The following is a 19,921-nucleotide window of genomic DNA, read 5'->3' as shown; positions in this document are numbered from 1 at the left end:
AAGCCCCATGACCGACAAAAAAAAGGTGTTTCTTCATAAAGGTAAACAGTAAAAACTTTTAAGAATAGATTTACTACAAAACCTAAAAGTGATGCAAGCTTCTGGAGGAAACACATGTGAATGAACTGAAACACATCACTATATCTTAAAAAATGGCTATCATGCTGGGTTCTAGCTGCTCATGCCTATAATCCCAGGAAGCTGAGATCTGAGGATGGAGGTTCAAAGCCAGCTTGGGCAGCAAAGTCTGTGAGACGTTTATCTCCAATTAACCATAAATAAAGGAAGTGGAATTCTGCCTCAAAGTAGTAGAGTGCTAGCCTTGAGCAAAAGCAGCTCAGGGACAGTGCCCAGGCTCAAGCCCCATGACCAACAACAACAAAACATTTTTAAAAAGACTATTGTGTAATCCTAGCTACTCAGGAGGCTGAGATCTTAGGATTGTAGTTCAAAACCAGTGCAGGCAGAAACATCTGTGAGACTCTAATTGATCACACAAAAAAACAAACAAACAAAAAAAAAAACACAGGTGAAGTTGTGCCTCAGTGGGTAAGAGTGCTAGACTTGAGCAAAAGAAGGTCAGGGAGGTTAAGCCTCAAGACAGGCACACGCACACGCGCGCGCACGCACGCACGCACACACACACACACACACACACACACGTGCACTTATTCACAAAGAGCCCAGGCCCAGAGTTCAAGCTCCATGACTGAACAACAAAAAAAAGATACTATCCTGGAAGTGGGACCTTAATCAGTTATTTCTAATACATCTGTGCACATAGCCTGAAGATGATTTTCTGTAATGTTGTCAGGGGGCTTGTGTTTTGGCTAGAACCAGTCACATATGGTGACTTTTTTTTTTTTGGTCGGTCGTGGGGCTTGAACTCTGGGCCTGGGCGCTGTCCCTCAGCTCTTCAGCTCAAGGCGAGCGCTCTACCACTTGAGCTACAGCACCACTTCCGGTTTTCTGGTGGTTTATTGGAGATAGGAGTCTCACGGTCTTTCCTGCCCGGGCTGGCTTTGAACCGCGATCCTCAGATCTCAGCCTCCTGAGTAGCTAGGATTATAGGCGTGAGCCACCAGCGCCTGGCCACATATGGTGATTTTTACGTGTTGGTGCCCAAAGTTTCAGAATGGGCACTTTGTGACTAAGTTCTTACTCATAGAAATGACAGGTAATGAGTGTAGTTTCTGGGTATTTTTGCTAATTGTATAAGCCATTTTCATTTATTTCCATTTAGTGCTCTAAGTCAGCTTTGACTATGCTTGCCTGATGAAATTAACACTCTTGGCAATAACAAAATGTCAAAGAGCAACAAGTCCGATTCCTAAATGATCCTGTATGGCCAAGAGTGAACATAGTAATCAGTGAACAAGTAGTCAAACAGGAACAGAAAAATAGCTTCTGTATTGTCTGAGCCATTATATTTTAGAGCTTCTTTGTTGCAAAAGCTTAAGTGTGCATGTCTATAACTGAAGGTTGATTTACAAGGCAAATTGCAATACTTAGTCTAAAACACTTCTTACAAAATTTTAACAGAAGCCAGAGGAAGCATACCAGAGAGGAAAATAAAAGGGAATGCTGGACAGTCCTGAGCCTTAGTGAACATTACTGTAGTTTTGTGATATTTTCTTCCCAGAAAACCACAACTCTGCATAAAAACTGAAAAGTTTTTTTCCTGTGAACATGTGACCATGATATTTAGCTCACCTTGGTTCCCGATGCTTTTATTTTTTCCACATAATCCCAAACTGTCTGAGGTGATATCCTCCCACCTACTTGAATACTGTCTGGCAGATCCTGTAGTTTAAAAAAAATAATAATGAAGCCATCAATATGCATAAAATATCCTTAATGAAATACTAGAAATTCATATAAATTTAATTGATCAACTTAAAATGGTAAAAAAAAAAAAAAAAAAAAAGTCAGTAAATAGGACTAGGACACAGTTCAGTTGCAGGGTGTGTGCTTATTAGCATGCATGAAGCCCCAGAACAGCAAGCAGCATGTACTATGGTACAGAAAGGCAGCAATTAGGACTCCAAATGAATGTCTAAGATACCATTACTGAGAAAGACGGAGGTCAGATGGGCGTGTGCACAGCAAAGGGAAGCAATGTCCCCTAGCAGTTCAGAGAAGGGCAAACGCATTCCAAAAACATTCACATGTCCCATCTGCTGTTTGGGCTTTTTAAATTTGTTTTGTTTTAGTGATAGCAGACAGAGAAATAAATTGTTTAATCATTCACACTTTAGCTTCAGAAGTCAGTACATTTAATCACAGTACATTTTTTTTAATGAAGGTAACACTAAAGTAATTTAAGACTCTGTGTGTGTGTGTGTGTGTGTGCACACGCGTGCTCATGCACACCTGTCTTGGGGCCTGGCTCTGTCTCTGAGCTTTATCTCCAACAGTTAGCACTCTACCATTTGAGCCACAGCACCACTTCTGGCTTTTTTTGTGGTTAGTGGGACTTTCCTGCCTGTGCTGGCTTTGAACCATGACCCTGAAAGCTCAGCCTCCTGGGATCTGAAGCTAAGATTAGAGGGGTGTGAGCTACCAGTGCCTGGCTCACAACAGACTTTTAAAAGACACTGAAAAATAAGTTAACTATACATAAAATTATTTTTAAACATTTAAAATTTAATTCGGCATATTCGTTTTTTTCCTGGAAAGATGAACTGAAATTATGTTAGTATAATTAACTGACATTAACTTAAGTTTATTTTTGCTTTAGATATTCAAATTATAAATAATTAGAAAAAGCGGAGCTCTGGAAAGTAAGCCATAGGAAGTGTCTCTTTACATATAAAATTAGCATTCATGCTGTTTATTTTCACAGCCACAACAAACGAACCTACATTTAATGAGCACTAGTACATTAGGTTAATTTCAGACTCATCCAAAGAAAACTTGGTTAGCTTACAAAGAGCAGGTATATGAGTTAGACATTTAGAAATACTGAAAAAAATAATGGAAAAACTAAGTTTGACTTTAGTCAGTAGTCTGAGACTGTATCAGAATTGTAAATGTCACACATAAACATAGTTATCTGTGTGTTTATAGATATATACTGGTTCAGTTTACTTCTGCAACTCACATAAAAATATTCTTCCTTCAAGTCATACTTTCTCACTATGTCCAAAATTTTGGTGGTACTGTTTTTTATTTTCCACACATCCTATAATTTCCCCCTATTCCCTAAGGTATAAAAAACAACTAAAGAGACTGGCACCAGTGGGTAATGCCTATAATCTCAGCTACTAATTAGGCTGAGATCTGATCTTGGATCACCTTTCCAGATGAAGTTCAAAGCCAGCCCAGGAAAGAAGGTCTATAAGACTATTATCAACAATTAAGCAGCAAAAAGCCTGAAGTAGAGCTGTAGCAAAAGTCCTGAATGAAAAACTAAGGGATACCGAACAGGCCCCAAGTTCAAGCCCCAGCCCCAGCCTCAGAATTAAAAAAAAAAGGAAATAAACCCAGCAAGGGTAGCACTACAACAATATCATGAGATTCTCAACTACCTATAAAGCTCAAGCTCCATGTAGACATCTTATTTTCATAAATAGGTAAGAATTACAGTCATAAACCATAAGCAGTGAGAGAATTAGAAGACTAGTCTAACAATGGAAAATATTCACATAGGCTAACATTGAATGCTGTAAGGATGTCCAGCAATCTTTTTTGACGGGTAGTGTTATTTAGCTCAGGTCTCACTCAGCTTTTCCCTCTGCCACTTGAGTCCTGTCTCAAGTTTCAGCTTTTTGCTAGGTATTAGAGATGAATCTCTTGACTTTGTCTGCCCAGCTGTCTTTGAGCCTGGATCCTAATAACCCAGCCTTCTGAGTAACACAGATTGCAGACATGAGGTTTCAACATCTGGCTCAAGTATGTCTAACTCTATATTTAAAACCAAGTTCAGATATCCACATAGACACACTCTGATTTTTATTTCTCTGACACACTATCTAAAGCTTTCAGATGATAGTTCTCTACAACCCTCAAATACATTTTTGAGTGTCTACTTTCATTGACTGAGCTGTTAAAAGAATGTTATTAATAAATATTTTATTACTAGCTATTCACCGTGTGTGTGTGTGTGTGTGTGTGTGTGTGTGTGTGTGTGTGTGTGTGTGTGTGTGTGTGTGTGTGTGTGTGTGTGTGTGTGTGTGTGTGTGTGTGTGTGTGTGTGTGTGTGTGTGTGTGTACTGTTTTCTGGAACACCTGGGCCAGTCAAAGGTCAAAGGGGCAGGAAAGCCGACAGTACCTCTGTTAGGTATTCAGGGGAACCAGATACCGGGTAAGCTTTGGTAACAAATTTTGCCACCGAAGGCATGTTGATGAAGCCTTTCCAGATGAAGTTCAAGCGAGCCAGGAAGGTAGACTCAACTTCAACAGTTCCAGGCATCTCTGGACTAGAAAATGACATTAAAAAGATATTACCTGAAGGCCCATGAAAAGTCATCTACCTTGAACTTTATCATCAGTTACTGCTATTTTGAAATGTCAAGGACAGCATACAAGCGAATTTTAAAAAGTTAACTATCCCAAACCTCCTGGAAGGAGTATAACTGTGTTATTTTTGTTGTTTTGTTTTGTCTGTTGATTGTGGGGCTTGAACTCTGGGCCTGGGCGGTGTCCCTCAGCTCTTCAGCTCAAGGCGAGCGCTCTACCACTTGAGCCACAGCACCACTTCAGTTTTCTGGTGTTTAATTGGAGATAAAGAGTCTCATAGACTTTCCTGGCTGGGCTGGCTTTGAACCTTGATCCTCAGATCTCAGCCTCCTGAGTAGCTAGTATTACAGGCGTGAGCCATAGGTTACTGCCTAACTTAACTGTTTTAAGTCATATCTGTATGTAAGAAAAAAATTAAATATCACAGTCTTATTTTTTATCTCAATTAGAATGTATGAAGACAGAGTTTCTCAAAATTCCTAAGAAATACATCACTTTTCTATTTTCGAAGACTCTCAAAATTTAGCAGAAATCTATGATGACTGCCATAGAAACTTTAACTGCAAATACTGTACCGTGGAGCAGGAGAAAATGTTGCTTTTGGAGAATCTTGTTTCTCCTCTTCAAAGAACTCAGAAGCCAAAATATTTGAAGTTGAAGATAATGCGTCTGCTATACTTTCAGCTTCATTGTCTGAGTGTTTACGAGCAACTCCAATAACAATTTTCACTTTTTTTGGAGAAAGATCATCTACCGGCGGTGCCATTCGACCTAAAGCCAGAAGACACCAACATAAACCATAACGTAATCCCCTTTTACTTTCTGAAGTTGTTGCATTTCTTTGATTCATACTCCATCCTTCCATTCTCATAATGAGTCTTATTACACCTATACTTAAGTGTTCTCCCCACTGCCAATCCCCTCACATGTATAGAGAACTGAACTAATCTGAAATGCAAGGTACAGCACACTGTGCAGAGTTCTATCTGTACTGTATTATTCCTTTAAACATTATATTCATATTACCTCCTAAATGTAACACATGAGTAAAATATATGAATGATTTCATGTAAAACATATAATTTCATGTAAAGCATATCAGCAATTTCATGATGTAATTCCTCTCTTACTGATATGAAAATAGCTCACCTGGTAGTATTTAAGAAATGTTCTAAATAAACACTGGTAAAGATATGGGAGAAAAGGAACCCTATTGCATGGTTGCAATGTAAACTAGTGCAACCACTCTGGAAGGTGGTTTGGAGGTTCTTCAAAAAACTAAACATAGCTGGGGCACTGGTGGCTCAAAACTGTAATCCTAGCTATTCAAGAAGCTGAGATCTAAGGATTGTGGTCCAAAGCCATCCCAGGCAGGAAAACCTGTGAGATTAATATCTCCACATAACCACCCCAAAACCAGGAGAGCTGTGGTTCACAGTGATAGAGCACTAGCCTTGAACAAATTCAGGCATAGCAACCAGACCCTGAGTTCTAGTCCTGAAACCGATACCCCCACCCCCCCCCCGAAAAACAAAACAAAAAAAACTACATTAAACATAGAACTTCACTCTGAACGCTTGGCCATCTACCCACATCATTAAAAGTCAGGATATAGTGAAGGACACTTGTTTGTTTTCACTGCTGCTCTATTCACAATAGCCAAGTTATGGAAACCACCCAGGTATACTACAACAGATTAGTGGATCATTAAAATGTGGTGTGTGTGTGTGTGTGTGTGTGTGTGTGTGTGTGTGTGTGTGTGTGTGTGTGTGTGTGTGTGTGTGTGTGTGTACACACACACACACATAATGGAATTTTCTCGTCCACTAGAAAGAATAAGGTTATATCTTCTATTGGGAAATGATTGGACCTAGACTAAATCATGCAAAGATAGGTAACCCAAACTCAGAAAGACAAACAGCACATGTTTTCTCTCATATGTGGAAGCTAGATCTAAAATTTAAATGCACATAATAACTTACTAGCATTCACACACAGACCAAAGGCAATGCGAAACACAAAGGTGTAACTTCTCTGAAGATTTAAAAGAGTATTTATAAAACTGAATTCTAGAAAATGGAAACATGGGTTGTTATTGATGGCTGTTCATTTTGTTTTTGCTTTGGGCTTTTTTCCCTTTCTTTGGGGGGTGGGGAATGAGGGGCCAGAAAGGGAGGGAGGAAGGGTGAACAAAACAACCATATTACTTAGTATACACTATGTAACCTATGTAACTTATTGGCAGGGATGGGACTGGAAAGTGAAGGGGTGACATTGTCCAAAAAAAGAAATGTACTCATTACCCAACTTATGAAACAATCTAACAATACAACTATAATTTAAAATAGAAATATTCTTATGTGCCACTGTTAAATTTATGTGCTCGTCTGTGTATACAAAGTAGAAATAAAGTTTCATAAAAATAATCACTTTTTTTGTTTTGGTGGGCTCTGGGGCTTGAACGCTGGGCCTGGGTGCTGTCCCTCAGCTCTTCAGCTCAAGGCTAGTGCTCTACCACTTTGAGCTACAGCGTCACTTCTGTTTTCTGGTGGTTAATTGAAGATAAGAATCTCATGACTTTCCTGCCCCGGCTGGCTTTGAACCATGATCCTCAGACCTCAGCCTACTGAGTAGCTAGGACTATAGGTATAAGCCACCAGTGCATGGCTAATCATCACTTTCAATTATGAAATTTAGTGACATTTTCTATTATGATTTTGTTTTAAAATGCTGTTCACTACTTATTAAACTAATTTCAATGATAGTACAGAATCATAACTTCAAGACTCAAAATCAATGGCTATAAAATGTAAATGTAAATCAAAAAATGTAAATGTAACCCCTCTGTACAGTATTTTTACAATAAAAATATATACAAAAAAATCTAAAAACGTATCTTGTAAACAGACATTCCAAATATCTGTTCAACAACATTGTATACCCTTCTCTTCTTGAATTTAAATTCCAAGATGTTCTTGTACTCTTTGTAGGAACCAGTCTTGAACTTCATATCTTGATTACATAATTCTTCAGCCAGACATCCCAGTGTAGGCTATATCTTCTTGCCATCTACACTTATAAAAACTGTATTTCTATAACTTTAATAATCATTTGTCTGCATTCATCACTAAATTATAGTTTCTCCTACAGTCTGGACAATATCAGACATGTTACTACTATATTCCCTACAACCTGCCAAGTACCTGACAAAAAGAGTTCAATAAATATTTACTGAATAAATAATCAAGGAAAATATAAGAGAAAAGGTAATTTCTAAGTTCAAGACTAACAAATAGAATACAGATGATCAAAGTCAGAGTACTGAGATTATGCTTCAAGATTTACAACAGAGCTGAAGTAATCAAAACACCTTCCTATTGGCAGAATAGAGAAACAGATTAACAAAACAAAGAGTCTAGGAATAGACTCACACAAATAGTCAAGTGATCATAACAACAATACACTAGAACAAATACACCTTTTACAACAAACGGTACAGAAACAACTCAAAATGCACATGGGAAATAGACACAGACTTTCTAACCAATACACAAATTACTAAAATATACACATATAAAACACATAGAAGACAACATAGGAGAGGATCTAGGTGACCCTGCAGATAGCAATGACTTTTTGGGGAAACATCAAAGGCAAGGCTCTAGAAAGAAGTGATGAGCTGGTTATTCTGATTTAACCCACAGACTAGGAGAAAATATTTGCTGAATATCTATCTAATAAAGAACTTGTATTACATATATAGTAACTCTTATCTAATTTAATGAACTCTAAGAACTTGTGTAACTCTTAAAGAACTCTTAAAACTGAACAGTTAAAAAGGAAGAAGTGTGAAGCTGGGCCCCAGTGGCTCAAGTCTATTATGATCCTAGCTACTCAAGAGGCTGACATCTGGGGCTAGGAAGGCGACTCTGTGGTAGCGTGCTTGCCTCGCATGCATGAGGCCCTGGGTTCGATTTCTCAGCACCACAGAAGCAGAAAAAGCCAGAAGTAGCACTGTGGCTCAAGTGGTAGAGCACTAGCCTTGAGCTGAAGAGCAGAGGGACAGCACCTAGGCCCAGAGTTCAGGCCCCACGACAGACAGACAGACAGACAGACAGACAGAGACACAGACACACAGACACACAGACACACAGACACACAGACACACACACACACACACACACACACACACACACACTCACACACACACACACACACAGAGCTGACATCCAAAGGATCATGCTTTGAACCTAAGCCTGGACAGAAAAGTGAGGAAAACTCCACCAAAATTACCAGCAAGAAGCTAGGCTATGGTACATACACCACTAGCCAAACAAACAAGCCAAGCAAGAACAAGGCCCTGAGTTCAAGTCACAATACTGGCTTCAGTTTCATGATTTCTTACAAAATTAAATATATCTCATACAATTCAGTAGTTGTAAACCTCAGTATTTTTTTTTTTCTTTTCCGGTCGTGGGGCTTGAACAAAAGAAGTTCAGGGAGAGCAACCAGGCCAGTTATTCACAAAATAACCAACCAAACAACAACAACAAAAAAACCCATAAGGAACCTTAAACTTGTGTTACTTATTAGTAAAAGAAGCCAGTCAGAAAGTGCTACATTTACATATAATGAAAAAGGCAAAATCTTGGAGACAGTAAAGGTCAGAGACTGCTAGGATCTGATGAGAGTGGTAGACAGAGGGATGAGTGGGCAGAGCAGAGGATTTTTAGAGCAGTTAATATGTGCTCTGTGGGATAGTATTAATGATAGACATATCATTTTATATTTTCTAAAACCCAGTTTATATGACATCAAAAGAGAATCTTAAAGTAAACCATGTACTTTGGGTGAGTGAGATGTGTCAATGTATTCTAATTAACTGTAGCAACTATACCACTCTGGTTAAAGATACTGAAAAGGAAATATCTACATAGAAAGTACACAGGAAATTTCCTTTGTACCTTTCCCGTAGTTCTGATTTGAACATAACTCTAAAAATAAAATCTTAAAAAGTAATTTCAGATTCATTTTGTTATGAACTATAATATAATAATATAGAGAATATGACAAAAAATATAATAGTCAAAACTATTATACTTCAACCCTGAAAAAAAAGTCATACAGAAAGCTGCTTTGGCTCAAAGAAATTTGTGTACCACATCACCAAAACTGAGAAAACAGTATAGAAGCATCCCCTTTTAACAATGAATAGGAAGCAAAATTTCCAACCTATGCAAATTTTGCAGTTAAGGTCAAAAAGATGTTGTCTGTGTTGACTAGTAGTATCTTTAGACATGGAGTCAGTCTCTTCCTTCTGTTTCTCAGATCCTTCTGGTTTCTCCAATGACTTACTACCTGAGGGTTCCTAATATAAAAAAGTAAAAATTAGGTTTAGGTTTAGATGGTAAGCTCTTTGGGCTAATCAAGACAGTTATACACTAATACATTTTAAAAGTGTAACATAGTTCTTATTTTTTTTTTTAAAGCGATTCCTTCTTAAAATAGACTCAAATTTCCTCTTCAAAGATTTTAATAATTTTAAATTATTTTTTTGATATTTGAAAATAAGAAAGGTACAACTAGCTCTCAAATTATTCTCCTAAATGCAACTACAGATTTCTATGCCTACATTATAACAAGTTTAACAGATGCCTATAATGCAGATAATTCACACAATCTCTAAAGAGAAAGAATAAGTCTCAAAAAAATAAAAGCCATTGAGCCAATAAAGTAGGTTAAGAATATTTATAAGAATATTTATAAGAATATTTATTTTTTTTTTACTTTAAGAGCATTAGATTACTCTTTTCTGAATCCTCATGTTTTCAGTTGTAAAAACATGGTATTATCAGGATGGGAAGGTGGCTCAGTGGTAGAGCGCTTGCCTTGCATGCCTGAGGCCCTGGGTTCGATTCCTCAGCACCACATAAGCAAAAAGAAAAAAGCTGGAAGTGGCGCTGTGGCTCAAGTGGTAGAGCACTAGCCTTGAGCTGAAGAGCTAAGGGACAGCGCCCAGGCCCAGAGTTCAGGCCCCATAACCGGACTCCCCCACCCCCCCCCACAAAAAAAAAGGTATTATCTATTGCCTTACCTGAATCTCCATGGCCGCTTCTTGTTCTTTCATTGGAGCATCACTCTCAATTTCTATCTCACCTTTATGAGTAATTTTTGTGATTGGTCGTCTTTCCACTTCTCTCTGTTCTTTCTCAATCATCTCTATGGTCTAACAGGAGATAGTTAAAAGGAAACTAACTTCAAATATATATTTCCAAATAAAAAATTCATTTTTGTGTGCTTGTGCTGGTACTGGGGCTTGAACTCAAGAGTTTCACACTCTTGTCTGGCTTTCACTCAAGACTGGTGTTCTTACCCCTGGAGCTACAGCACCACTTCTGGCTTTTTGCTGTTTAATTGGACATTAAGCATCTCAGAAAGTTTTTTATTGCCAAGGCTGGCTTTGAACCACGATCCTCAGATCTCAGCCTCCTGAGTAGCTACCAATGCTCAGCTCTAAATATTAACTTTAAATAATGAGAGCTTACTAAAAAAATAAGCAAATCATCATACATGATATGGTCTGTTGTAGGGCATTATCCCTGAGCATTTTTGCTCAATGTTACTTGTTTTACCACTAGGTTTCTGGTGATTAACTGGAGATAAAAGTCTCACAGATTTTTCTGCCCAAGCTGGTTTTGAAATCTGATCTTCAAATCTCAGCCTCTAGCAAAGCTAGGATTATAGGCATGAGCACCCAGCTCATAAATGATTTTTAATCTTTAGGTAGTATCTCATACCAAAAATGTAACAGAGAATAATAAGCTATATTGTATATATCATTTTTCTCTGTAATAACGAGAATTTAACTGCTGAAATGCACCAATTAAGACTCCATATCTCACTTGTGAGAAGTTCACATGTAATTTTAATAGGAGGCAACTGAAGTACAATACAATTTGCAAAGTACTGAAGTTGATGTGTACAATTTAATGGAAGGCAACTGATATTTACATGTGAAATCAGTTTGCAAATACTGTTTAGCAACCGCCACAGAGAACTTTAATTCTTAAATTATCTTGGTGTTAAGATTCCTAATTCGATACCCCATAAGAACAATTAATTCAAAGATCAAAAACAAATTCAACAATCCCCTATTAGTTGTCTCTTGACTGAGCATTCTCAGTAACACTCACAATTCACAGTTGAACAAGCTCAGCAATGAAATGTATAAATTAGCCAGTAGAGAAAGAAGTAAAAAGCAGCGGGGAGAACAACAGAGTAAGGAAGGTAAAGGTAGGTCTGCTCATTTATCTCATTTTTGGTAACTGTAAATCATTCTTATAAAAAAAAAAGAAAAGAAAAAGAAGGAGGGAAAGGGAGAGGATAGGTTCAAAGAGAGGGAGGTGGGGAAAGTGGAAGGGGGAAGGGAAGTAGAAGTGGAAGAAATCTAGCCAGACTCCAGTGGCTCACAGCTGTAATCCTAGCTACTCAGGAGGCTGAAATTGGAGGATCAGGATTCAAAGCTAGCATGGGCAGGAAAGACTATGAAACTCTTTGTCTCCAATAAATTATCCAAAAAGTTGGAATTAGAGCTGTTGGCTCAAGTGGGAGAATGCTAGCTTTGAACAAAAGAAGCTCAGAGACAGTACCCAGAGCTGGCGTTCAAGCCCCAGGAACAGCAAAAAAAAAAAAAAAAAAGGAAATAACCGTCTGATCTCCAGTGAAAATGACAACTATAGCCAGTTTCAAGTATAAAAGAATCATGTACATGTTTGGAACATGGAGGAAAATAACATGTTAAGATTATCTTCAAAATAAAAGAGAAATCATACAAAGTAAAAGTGAAAAAAATGAATAAATACAACAGACTATATTGACCTTCATAAATACAAGATCTGGCAAGATCTATATAGATACTTGGTGCCTAAAATGCAAGTATTATGAACAAAGAGTAAAAGATTCATTTTTAAAAGAAGGATGGTGCATTTACTACACAATGCTCCAGTTGAATGGGAGACAACACACACAATAGACAGTATTAATGTGAATATACACATGCACACATGACAATGAAGGTCAGAAGGTCAGCTTTTAACAAACTAGTTACTTGGGATAAACCTTATTATTTTTTGGTTGGTCATGGGTCTTGAACTCTGAGCTTAGGCGCTGTCCCTGCGCCCTTCAGCTCAAGGTAAGTGCTCTACCGCTTGAGCCACAGCGCCACTTCCGGTCTCCTGGTGGTTTATTGGAGATAAGAGTGGCACAGACTTTCCTGCCAGGGCTGGCTTTGAACCGCGATCCTCAGATCTCAGCCTCCTGAGTAGCTAGGATGACAGGCGTGAGCCACCGGCGCCCGGCTAAACCTTAATTTTTAAAGCCTTTTCTATTCGAAACTTTAAGTCAGGGATTATGAAATCATACAATTTTTTTTTAATTTGGACAATTCATCTGGCCCTACAAATTGCCAATACTGACAGTAGTGTGGCTCAATTGATAAAGTGCAAGGATGTGAGTATAAGCCCCAGTAACACAAGAAATAAGTTAATGTTTATAATTCTCTCGGACAATGTTTATAAAAAGTATATATGTAATTAGGATTTAGTCTTTCTAACTTTTTTTTTTTTTTTTTTGTCAGTCATGGAGCTTGAACTCTGGGCCTGGGAGCTGTCCCTGAGCACTTCAGATCAAGGCAAGCACTCTACTGCTGTAGCCACAGCGCCACTTCCTGTCTCCTGGTGGTTTATTGGAGATAAGAGTGGCACAGACTTTCCTGCCGGGGCTGGCATTGAACCGCGATCCTCAGATCTCAGCCTCCTGAGTGGCTAGGATGACAGGCGAGGGCCATCAGTGCCCGGCTTCTCCCTAATTTTTTATAGGGCCATTGTCAAACCACAATCCTTTCCATCAAAGCCTGCCAAGTAGAACTTGGATTACCGGCATAAGCCACTGCACCTGTATAAAACGGCATTATTTAAAAAACAGAAGGGCTGGGAAGGTGGCTCAGTGGTAGAGTGCTTGCCTCGCATGCATGAGGCCCTGGGTTCGATTTCTCAGCACCACATAAGCAGAAAAAGCCAGAAGTGGCGCTGTGGCTCAAGTGGTAGAGCGCTCTCGCCTTGAGCTGAAGAGCTGAGGGACAGCGCCCAGGCCCAGAGTTCAGGCCCCATAACCAACAAAAAACAAACAAACAAAAAAACAAGAGGAAATTGGGCATGGTGGCATATGTTAGTAGTCTCAGACACTAGAAAGCTGAAGTAGGAGTGTCACATCAGTCCAGTCCAGTCAAGGTTGGTCAACAAAAAAGAGGAAGAGAATGGGAAGGAAAAAGGGGAAGGGAAGAAAAAGAAGAGGGAAGGAATTAATCAGAAGAACAGAAGAGTCTATTTTATTGTGCATTCTGTATTTGTTTGTTTTTTGTCAGTCATGGGGCATGAACTCAGGACCTGGGCGCTGTCCTGGAGCTTTTTTGCTCAAGGTTAACACTCTACTATGTTGAGCCACAGTGGCATTGACAGTTTTCTGGTTGTTTTTAAGATAAGAATTTCACAGACTTTCCTACGTGGGCTGGCTTTGAATCTTGATCCTCAGAACTCAGCTCCTGAGTAGTTAGGATTACAGGTGTGAACTACAAGTGCCTGGTGTACACTCTGTATCGATTTTTCTCCTACATGATTTTTCTTGTATGACTAAAAAATGTAAGTTTTGGTAGTGAAATACCCATTCATACATATTCTTACATGTCTGTTTTCTCTTCTTCTCCAAGCAGCTAACTCTTTAGAGGCAAGTTCTTCTGGACTCATTCGAATAAGATGATCAGGAGTTACTTCTCCTTTCAGTACTTTTTTAAATAGTATCTAAAAAGATTTTAAAACAAGAAAGAGACAAGTACTTTAAAAAAGGTGGGGAGAGGGAACTGCTGAATACACTACCTATTAAATAGCAACTTTGTTTCCTAAGGCCACAAAATATACATTTTATACAAAAATCAACACAATGGAGCAAAATTCTGAAGTTGAAGTAAGATTACACAGGGACTTATTCTGTCTGGGAACACATACAGTGAAGCCATTACACACCAATCCAAAATTGGATATATTCTGTCATAATAACCAATACATTACAGGAATGTGCTATAGAAAAGATCTGTATCGGGCTGGGAAGGTGGCTCAGTGGTAGAGCGCTTGCCTTGCATGGCTGAGGCCCTGGGTTCGATTCCTCAGCACCATATAAGCAAAAAGAAAAAAGCCGGCAATTACTCCAATATACTTAACTTTTTTAGTGGATGAATTCTGTATTGATACTTTAAACCAACAAGGAATCAATATAGAAAAAAACTGTATCTGCATTCAACATGTACAACTGTGTACGTAGCAGTATTGTCATTAGCCCTACAGATGATAAACTTCAGTAGTGCCTTCTGAAGCTCTCATCATTGGGTGATTTTGCCATTGTGCAAACAGTGTAGCATGTATATATAATATATATATATATATATATATATATATATATATATATATATATATGCACACACACTAAGATTCTCCTTCACTAGGCAATAAAGATGTATGGATCTGCCATCCATGTATGTGGTCTATTATTGACTGAAATAATGTCACATGCATAAGTTATATGTCTGTATACAGGATGTATGCATCTGAGGAGTTTGGTATCTGGGGAAGGGAGGATCCTTAAAGGGGTGCTCTGTAGATACTTAGCAACTTATCTTATGGGATATTTTTTTGAAGTATACTGATAGCTACACAAGAAAAATTGACATTGCATAGTATGCCTTTATGGGTCAGATACTTCTTGGAGCTTTTCTGTAGTGATTAAGATTTATTTCCTTTAGATTGCTTTTTTTCTTGGAATTGATTCTTTGAGTCTCATTCAAGCTTCTTAGTATTGAAACATGTAAAATCTGAAAATACATTATGTTAGATACAGATCTTTTCTTTTTTTTTTTTTTTTTTTTGGGGGGGGGGGGAGGTCCGTGGGGCCTGAACTCTGAACTCTGGGCCTGGGCGCTGTTCCTCAGCTCTTCAGCTCAAGGCTAGCGCTCTACCACTTGAGCCACAGCGCCATTTCCGGCATTTTTCTGTTTGCTTATGTGGTGCTGAGGAAGAGAACTCAGGGCCTCAGGCATGCAAGGCAAGCGCTCTACCACTGAGCCACCTTCGCAGCCCCGAGTAATTGCTCTTATACCAATTTACATCACTTATGTGAAAACTTAATCAAATATGTGAAAACTTTTCTCCAAGAGGGTTGAAATTAATTATACTGTTACCTAGAGTCATCTGTACAAAAAACATCCTGCTGAACTCAAAGGTAAATACAAAAGTGATCAATCATTTTTGGAACCTTTTAAATTCACTGACCTCATTTTTTTTTGTAGGTTGTGGGGCTTGAACTCTGGGCCTGAGCGCTGTCCCTCAGCGTTTCAGCTCAAGGTGAGCGCTCCACCACTTCCGGTTTTCTGGTGGTTTATTGGAGCTAAGAGTTTCATGGACTTTCCTGCCTGGGCTGGCTTTGATCCTCAGATCTCAGCCTTCTGAGTAGCTAGGATTACAGGCGTGAGCCACCGGTGCCCGGCATACTGACCTCATTTTTTTATTTAGTTTAACTCATCAAAGGTCTCCTTCGACATACTCACAAGTACACACACACATCTGGCTTTTAGATTTCATCCAAAGTACATACAACAAATCCTAAAATGAGGAACTAAACTAATATGTACTCCATTGTTAAAAGATACTTAGAGCTAAAATGATACTTAATAAAATGTGTCGCACATTTTCATAACCTGAGACTGAATCTCTGTGGACAAGACTGTGAACCCCTGGCTTATCTAAGCAATCCTCTTGCCTCAGGGTCCCAAGCAGGTGGGATTTCAGGCATGTACTACGATGCCCGGCTTCCAGGTCTTTTGGGGTCAGTTGTGAGGCTTGACTTCAGGGTCTCCATGCAGTCCCTGAGCTTGCTTCTTTGTTCAAGGATGGCACTCTACCACTTGGGCCACAGCTCCACTTCTGGCTTTTTGGTAGTTAATTGGAAACAAGAGTCTCATAGGCTTTCTTGCCCAGGCTGACTTCAAGTTTCAATCTTCAGATCTTAGCCTCCATGGTAGTTAGGACTGTAAGTATAAGCCTCACTCAGGTTTTGAAGCAAACATGGGCAGGAAAAGTCCATGAGACTCTTATCTTCAATTACTTACCCAAAACCTACAAGTATAGCCATGGCCCAAGTGGTTGAACAAATAATTTCAGGGACAGCAGCAAGGTCCTGAGTTAAAGCCTTTTTTTTTGTCAGTCGTGGGGCCTGAACCTCTGGGCCTGGGTGCTGTCCCTTCAGCTCAAGGCTATCAACTCTACCACTTGAGCCACAGTACCACTTCCAGCTTTTTCTGCTTATGTGGTGCTGAGGAATCAAACCCAGGGCCTCATGCATGCAAGGCAAGTGCTCTACCACTGAGCCACCTTCCCAGCCCTCAAGCCTTCTAAATGTAAACTGTGAAACTCTATTGTTTGATTTTAAATCAAAATACACCTGCTAAAGACATGTAGCTGTTCAGCAAACTTATAGAACACTATTTACGGAATTCATAAATCAAGAGCAAAAAATGTTATTAAAAATTACATATTCCGAAGCCAGGCACTGGTGGCTCACACCTGTAACCATAGCTACTCAGGAGGCTGAGGTCTGAGGATCACGACTCGAAGCCAGACCAGGCAGAATAGTTAGTGAGACTCTTCTCTCCAAAAAATAACTCAGAAAAAGCTGGAAGTGGCACTATGGTTCAAGTGATACAGCACAAAGAAGGTGATTCAGGGGCCGCACCTAGGACCTGAGTTCAAGTCCTAGAACCAGAAAAAAACAAAAATAAAAAAAATTCTGGGCTAGGGAAGGAGTTCACAGGTAGAACACATGTTTTGAACAGCCTAAGGTCTTGGGACATGGAGAGTTGTATATTCTAAGTGATTCTGTAATCACAATCTAAATTAATAAATTGGAGATCTTTTGTATTACAATCTTAAGATTTCTATGCATTCAGGAAAGTTGGAAGCATGAAAATGCATAGAAACAAACAAAATATACTTACATTGTTTTTAGGATCTTTCAGATTGAACATCAAACTTCTATATTTATTTTTATATTTAGCATCTGTGTCCCGAAAAAAAGAGAAAAGCTCTTTTTCAATTTTTGTGGCAACTTTCGTTGCCTTTTCCTCAGGTACCTTCAAATTTGAATCTGTAAGCCTTAAAGTAAAAACAATTTAATTATTTTTCATAAACTGAAGAACATACTCAGTCTTCAGTAATAAAATGTTCACTCTTGGTTTTTCACCTTTTCATAAGAATGTCTTTGAGAGAATGTCTCACACTTTGTCTGATTTGATCTGCAGATGGCTTGGAAATGGAAGCAGGGGGAGGATGCACACTAGAGACGCCCTTTTCAACTTTCTTCTTCTTTATCTCTTGCTTCTCCTGAGTGCCTAATTTAAGCAGGTATGAAAACGCATTAATTTTTTTAAAGAAACTTTTCCTTATAATGAATTGTGTAAGTTTATAACCAAAATTGACTATTAAAAGCCACTACTTAGAAATATGGTCAGAAGCCACATTACATATTAAAATACTCTTGTCATTAAAGTTGTAATTAAAACTGATAGTATTTAAAAATAAGTCCACAAGTAAAAAGAAACATTACATACATCAATGAAAGAAGCATTACATATCTCAATGAAGAAATGGAAGATGAAATTAATACCCTGAGAAATGACATTAATAAAGAGGTAGGAGACATGAAAGGCTCTATCTCCCCATTGCAAAACAGTTAAAAGCATCAGCAATAGAACAAGTGAGGTAGAAAACAGGTAGAAAACAGTGAGGATAAAGCAGAGGAATTAGAACAAAAATTCAAGGGCATGGAAAAAACAGAACATTAGCAAAGGGATATTCAAGAATGGCCAGATTCCGCCAAAAGATCAAATTTACACATAATCGGGAGCGATGAGGGAGAAGAATTCAAAACCAAAGGCACTGAAACCCTATTTAACAAAATAGCAACAGAAAACTGCATCTCAAGAGAGAATCACACCTACCTGACAGGCATACAGAACTCCTAGCAGACTGAATCCAAAAAGAAACATAAATTATAGTGAAAACCTGGGACAAGTAATTATTTTTAAATGAAGCAAAATAAAAGAGGGAACTATATTACAATGGAAAGAAGATTAGAATTGCTGCACATCTCTCAATACAAATCCTCAATGCAAGGGGAGCCTGGAGTGTATAATTCACGCTCTGAACAACTGACAAAACAAAGTGGTGTACCCAGCAAAGCTACTATTTGTACTGATGGCAATACAAAAACCTTACATGACCAACCAAAACTAAAGGAATTCACTAACACTAAACCAATACTACAAAGGAGACTAAAGGGAAGCATTCACTCTGAAGAAAACAAAGGCAAGGAAACACAGCAATGAACAAAAATCAGTAGACTAATAAACACAAGAGAGGAAAGACGCACATACCAGAAAACAACAAAATGGCAGAAAACCTGACATATTTCTCCATCATAATGTTAAACATCAACGGCCTCAACTTCTCAACAAAAAGACAGAACAGCAGATTGGATCAAAATGCAAAATCCAACCAATTGTTGTCTCAAAACACAAGGAGCCAAAGAAATCAACCTAAAGCTAATAAAATAATCACTAAATGGGCAAAGGAGCGACATCTCATAAGAAAGGGTAAGAATAGCAAAGAAGCACATGGGGTTATGCTCATCATTCCTGGCCATAAGGGACATGCAAATCAACTCTGATTCCATTTCACCCCGTTAGACTGGCCAACACCATGAATTCCAACAAATATTGGCAGGGATGTGCACTGTTGGTGGGAAAGTAAACTAGTAGTATAATGACTCTATCAACAGTCTGGAAATTCATCAAAAAAGCTAACCACAGATCTTCCCTACGACCCAGCAAAACAGAACTCTTGCGTATTTATCCAGAATATCACGAGCCAAGATACCAATTGACTATTAAAAGCCACTACTTAGAAATATGGTCAGAAGCCACATTACATATTAAAATAATACTCTTGTCATTAAAGTTGTAATTAAAACTGATAGTATTTAAAAATAAGTCCACAAGTAAAAAGAAACATTACATCCATCAATGAAAGAAACATTACATCCATGTTCATTGCTGCCTTATCTACAATAGCCAAGTTGTGGAAACAGTCCAGATGCCCTTCAGATTCAAAAATGTGGTTCCAATATATAATTGAATTTTACACTGCCATTATAAAGAATGTTCTATCATTTTCAGGGAAATGGATGGCCATAGAACAAATCATGTTAAGTGAGGCAAGCAAAGCTCAGAGAGACATGTCTTCTCTCATATGTGGAAGCTAGATCAAAAATACACTGAGACATGATAAATTATATAGGACTC

General features: G+C 38.5%; 1 protein-coding gene across 6 annotated transcripts in view; it reads right to left on the bottom strand.

Annotated features, from left to right (window-relative positions):
* The window catches only part of Phf3 (PHD finger protein 3), a 72,518-nt gene that overhangs the window by 4,960 nt on the left and 47,637 nt on the right, over positions 1 to 19,921 (bottom strand). For all 6 annotated transcript variants that reach the window (XM_042696928.1, XM_042696929.1, XM_042696930.1 and 3 more), the window contains 8 exons: positions 17,803 to 17,950; positions 17,558 to 17,714; positions 14,199 to 14,315; positions 10,556 to 10,687; positions 9,694 to 9,829; positions 5,037 to 5,232; positions 4,274 to 4,421; positions 1,714 to 1,803 (listed from right to left, as the gene is read on the bottom strand). In XM_042696928.1, coding sequence (XP_042552862.1) covers positions 1,714 to 1,803; positions 4,274 to 4,421; positions 5,037 to 5,232; positions 9,694 to 9,829; positions 10,556 to 10,687; positions 14,199 to 14,315; positions 17,558 to 17,714; positions 17,803 to 17,950 — 1,124 coding nt within the window. The remainder of the gene's footprint in view (positions 1 to 1,713; positions 1,804 to 4,273; positions 4,422 to 5,036; positions 5,233 to 9,693; positions 9,830 to 10,555; positions 10,688 to 14,198; positions 14,316 to 17,557; positions 17,715 to 17,802; positions 17,951 to 19,921) is intronic.

Source organism: Dipodomys spectabilis, unplaced genomic scaffold, assembly GCF_019054845.1.
Source record: "Dipodomys spectabilis isolate Male_0828 unplaced genomic scaffold, ASM1905484v1 ptg000213l, whole genome shotgun sequence".
Taxonomy (NCBI): Eukaryota; Metazoa; Chordata; class Mammalia; order Rodentia; family Heteromyidae; genus Dipodomys; species Dipodomys spectabilis.
This window is presented reverse-complemented; position numbering and strand designations above follow the sequence as displayed.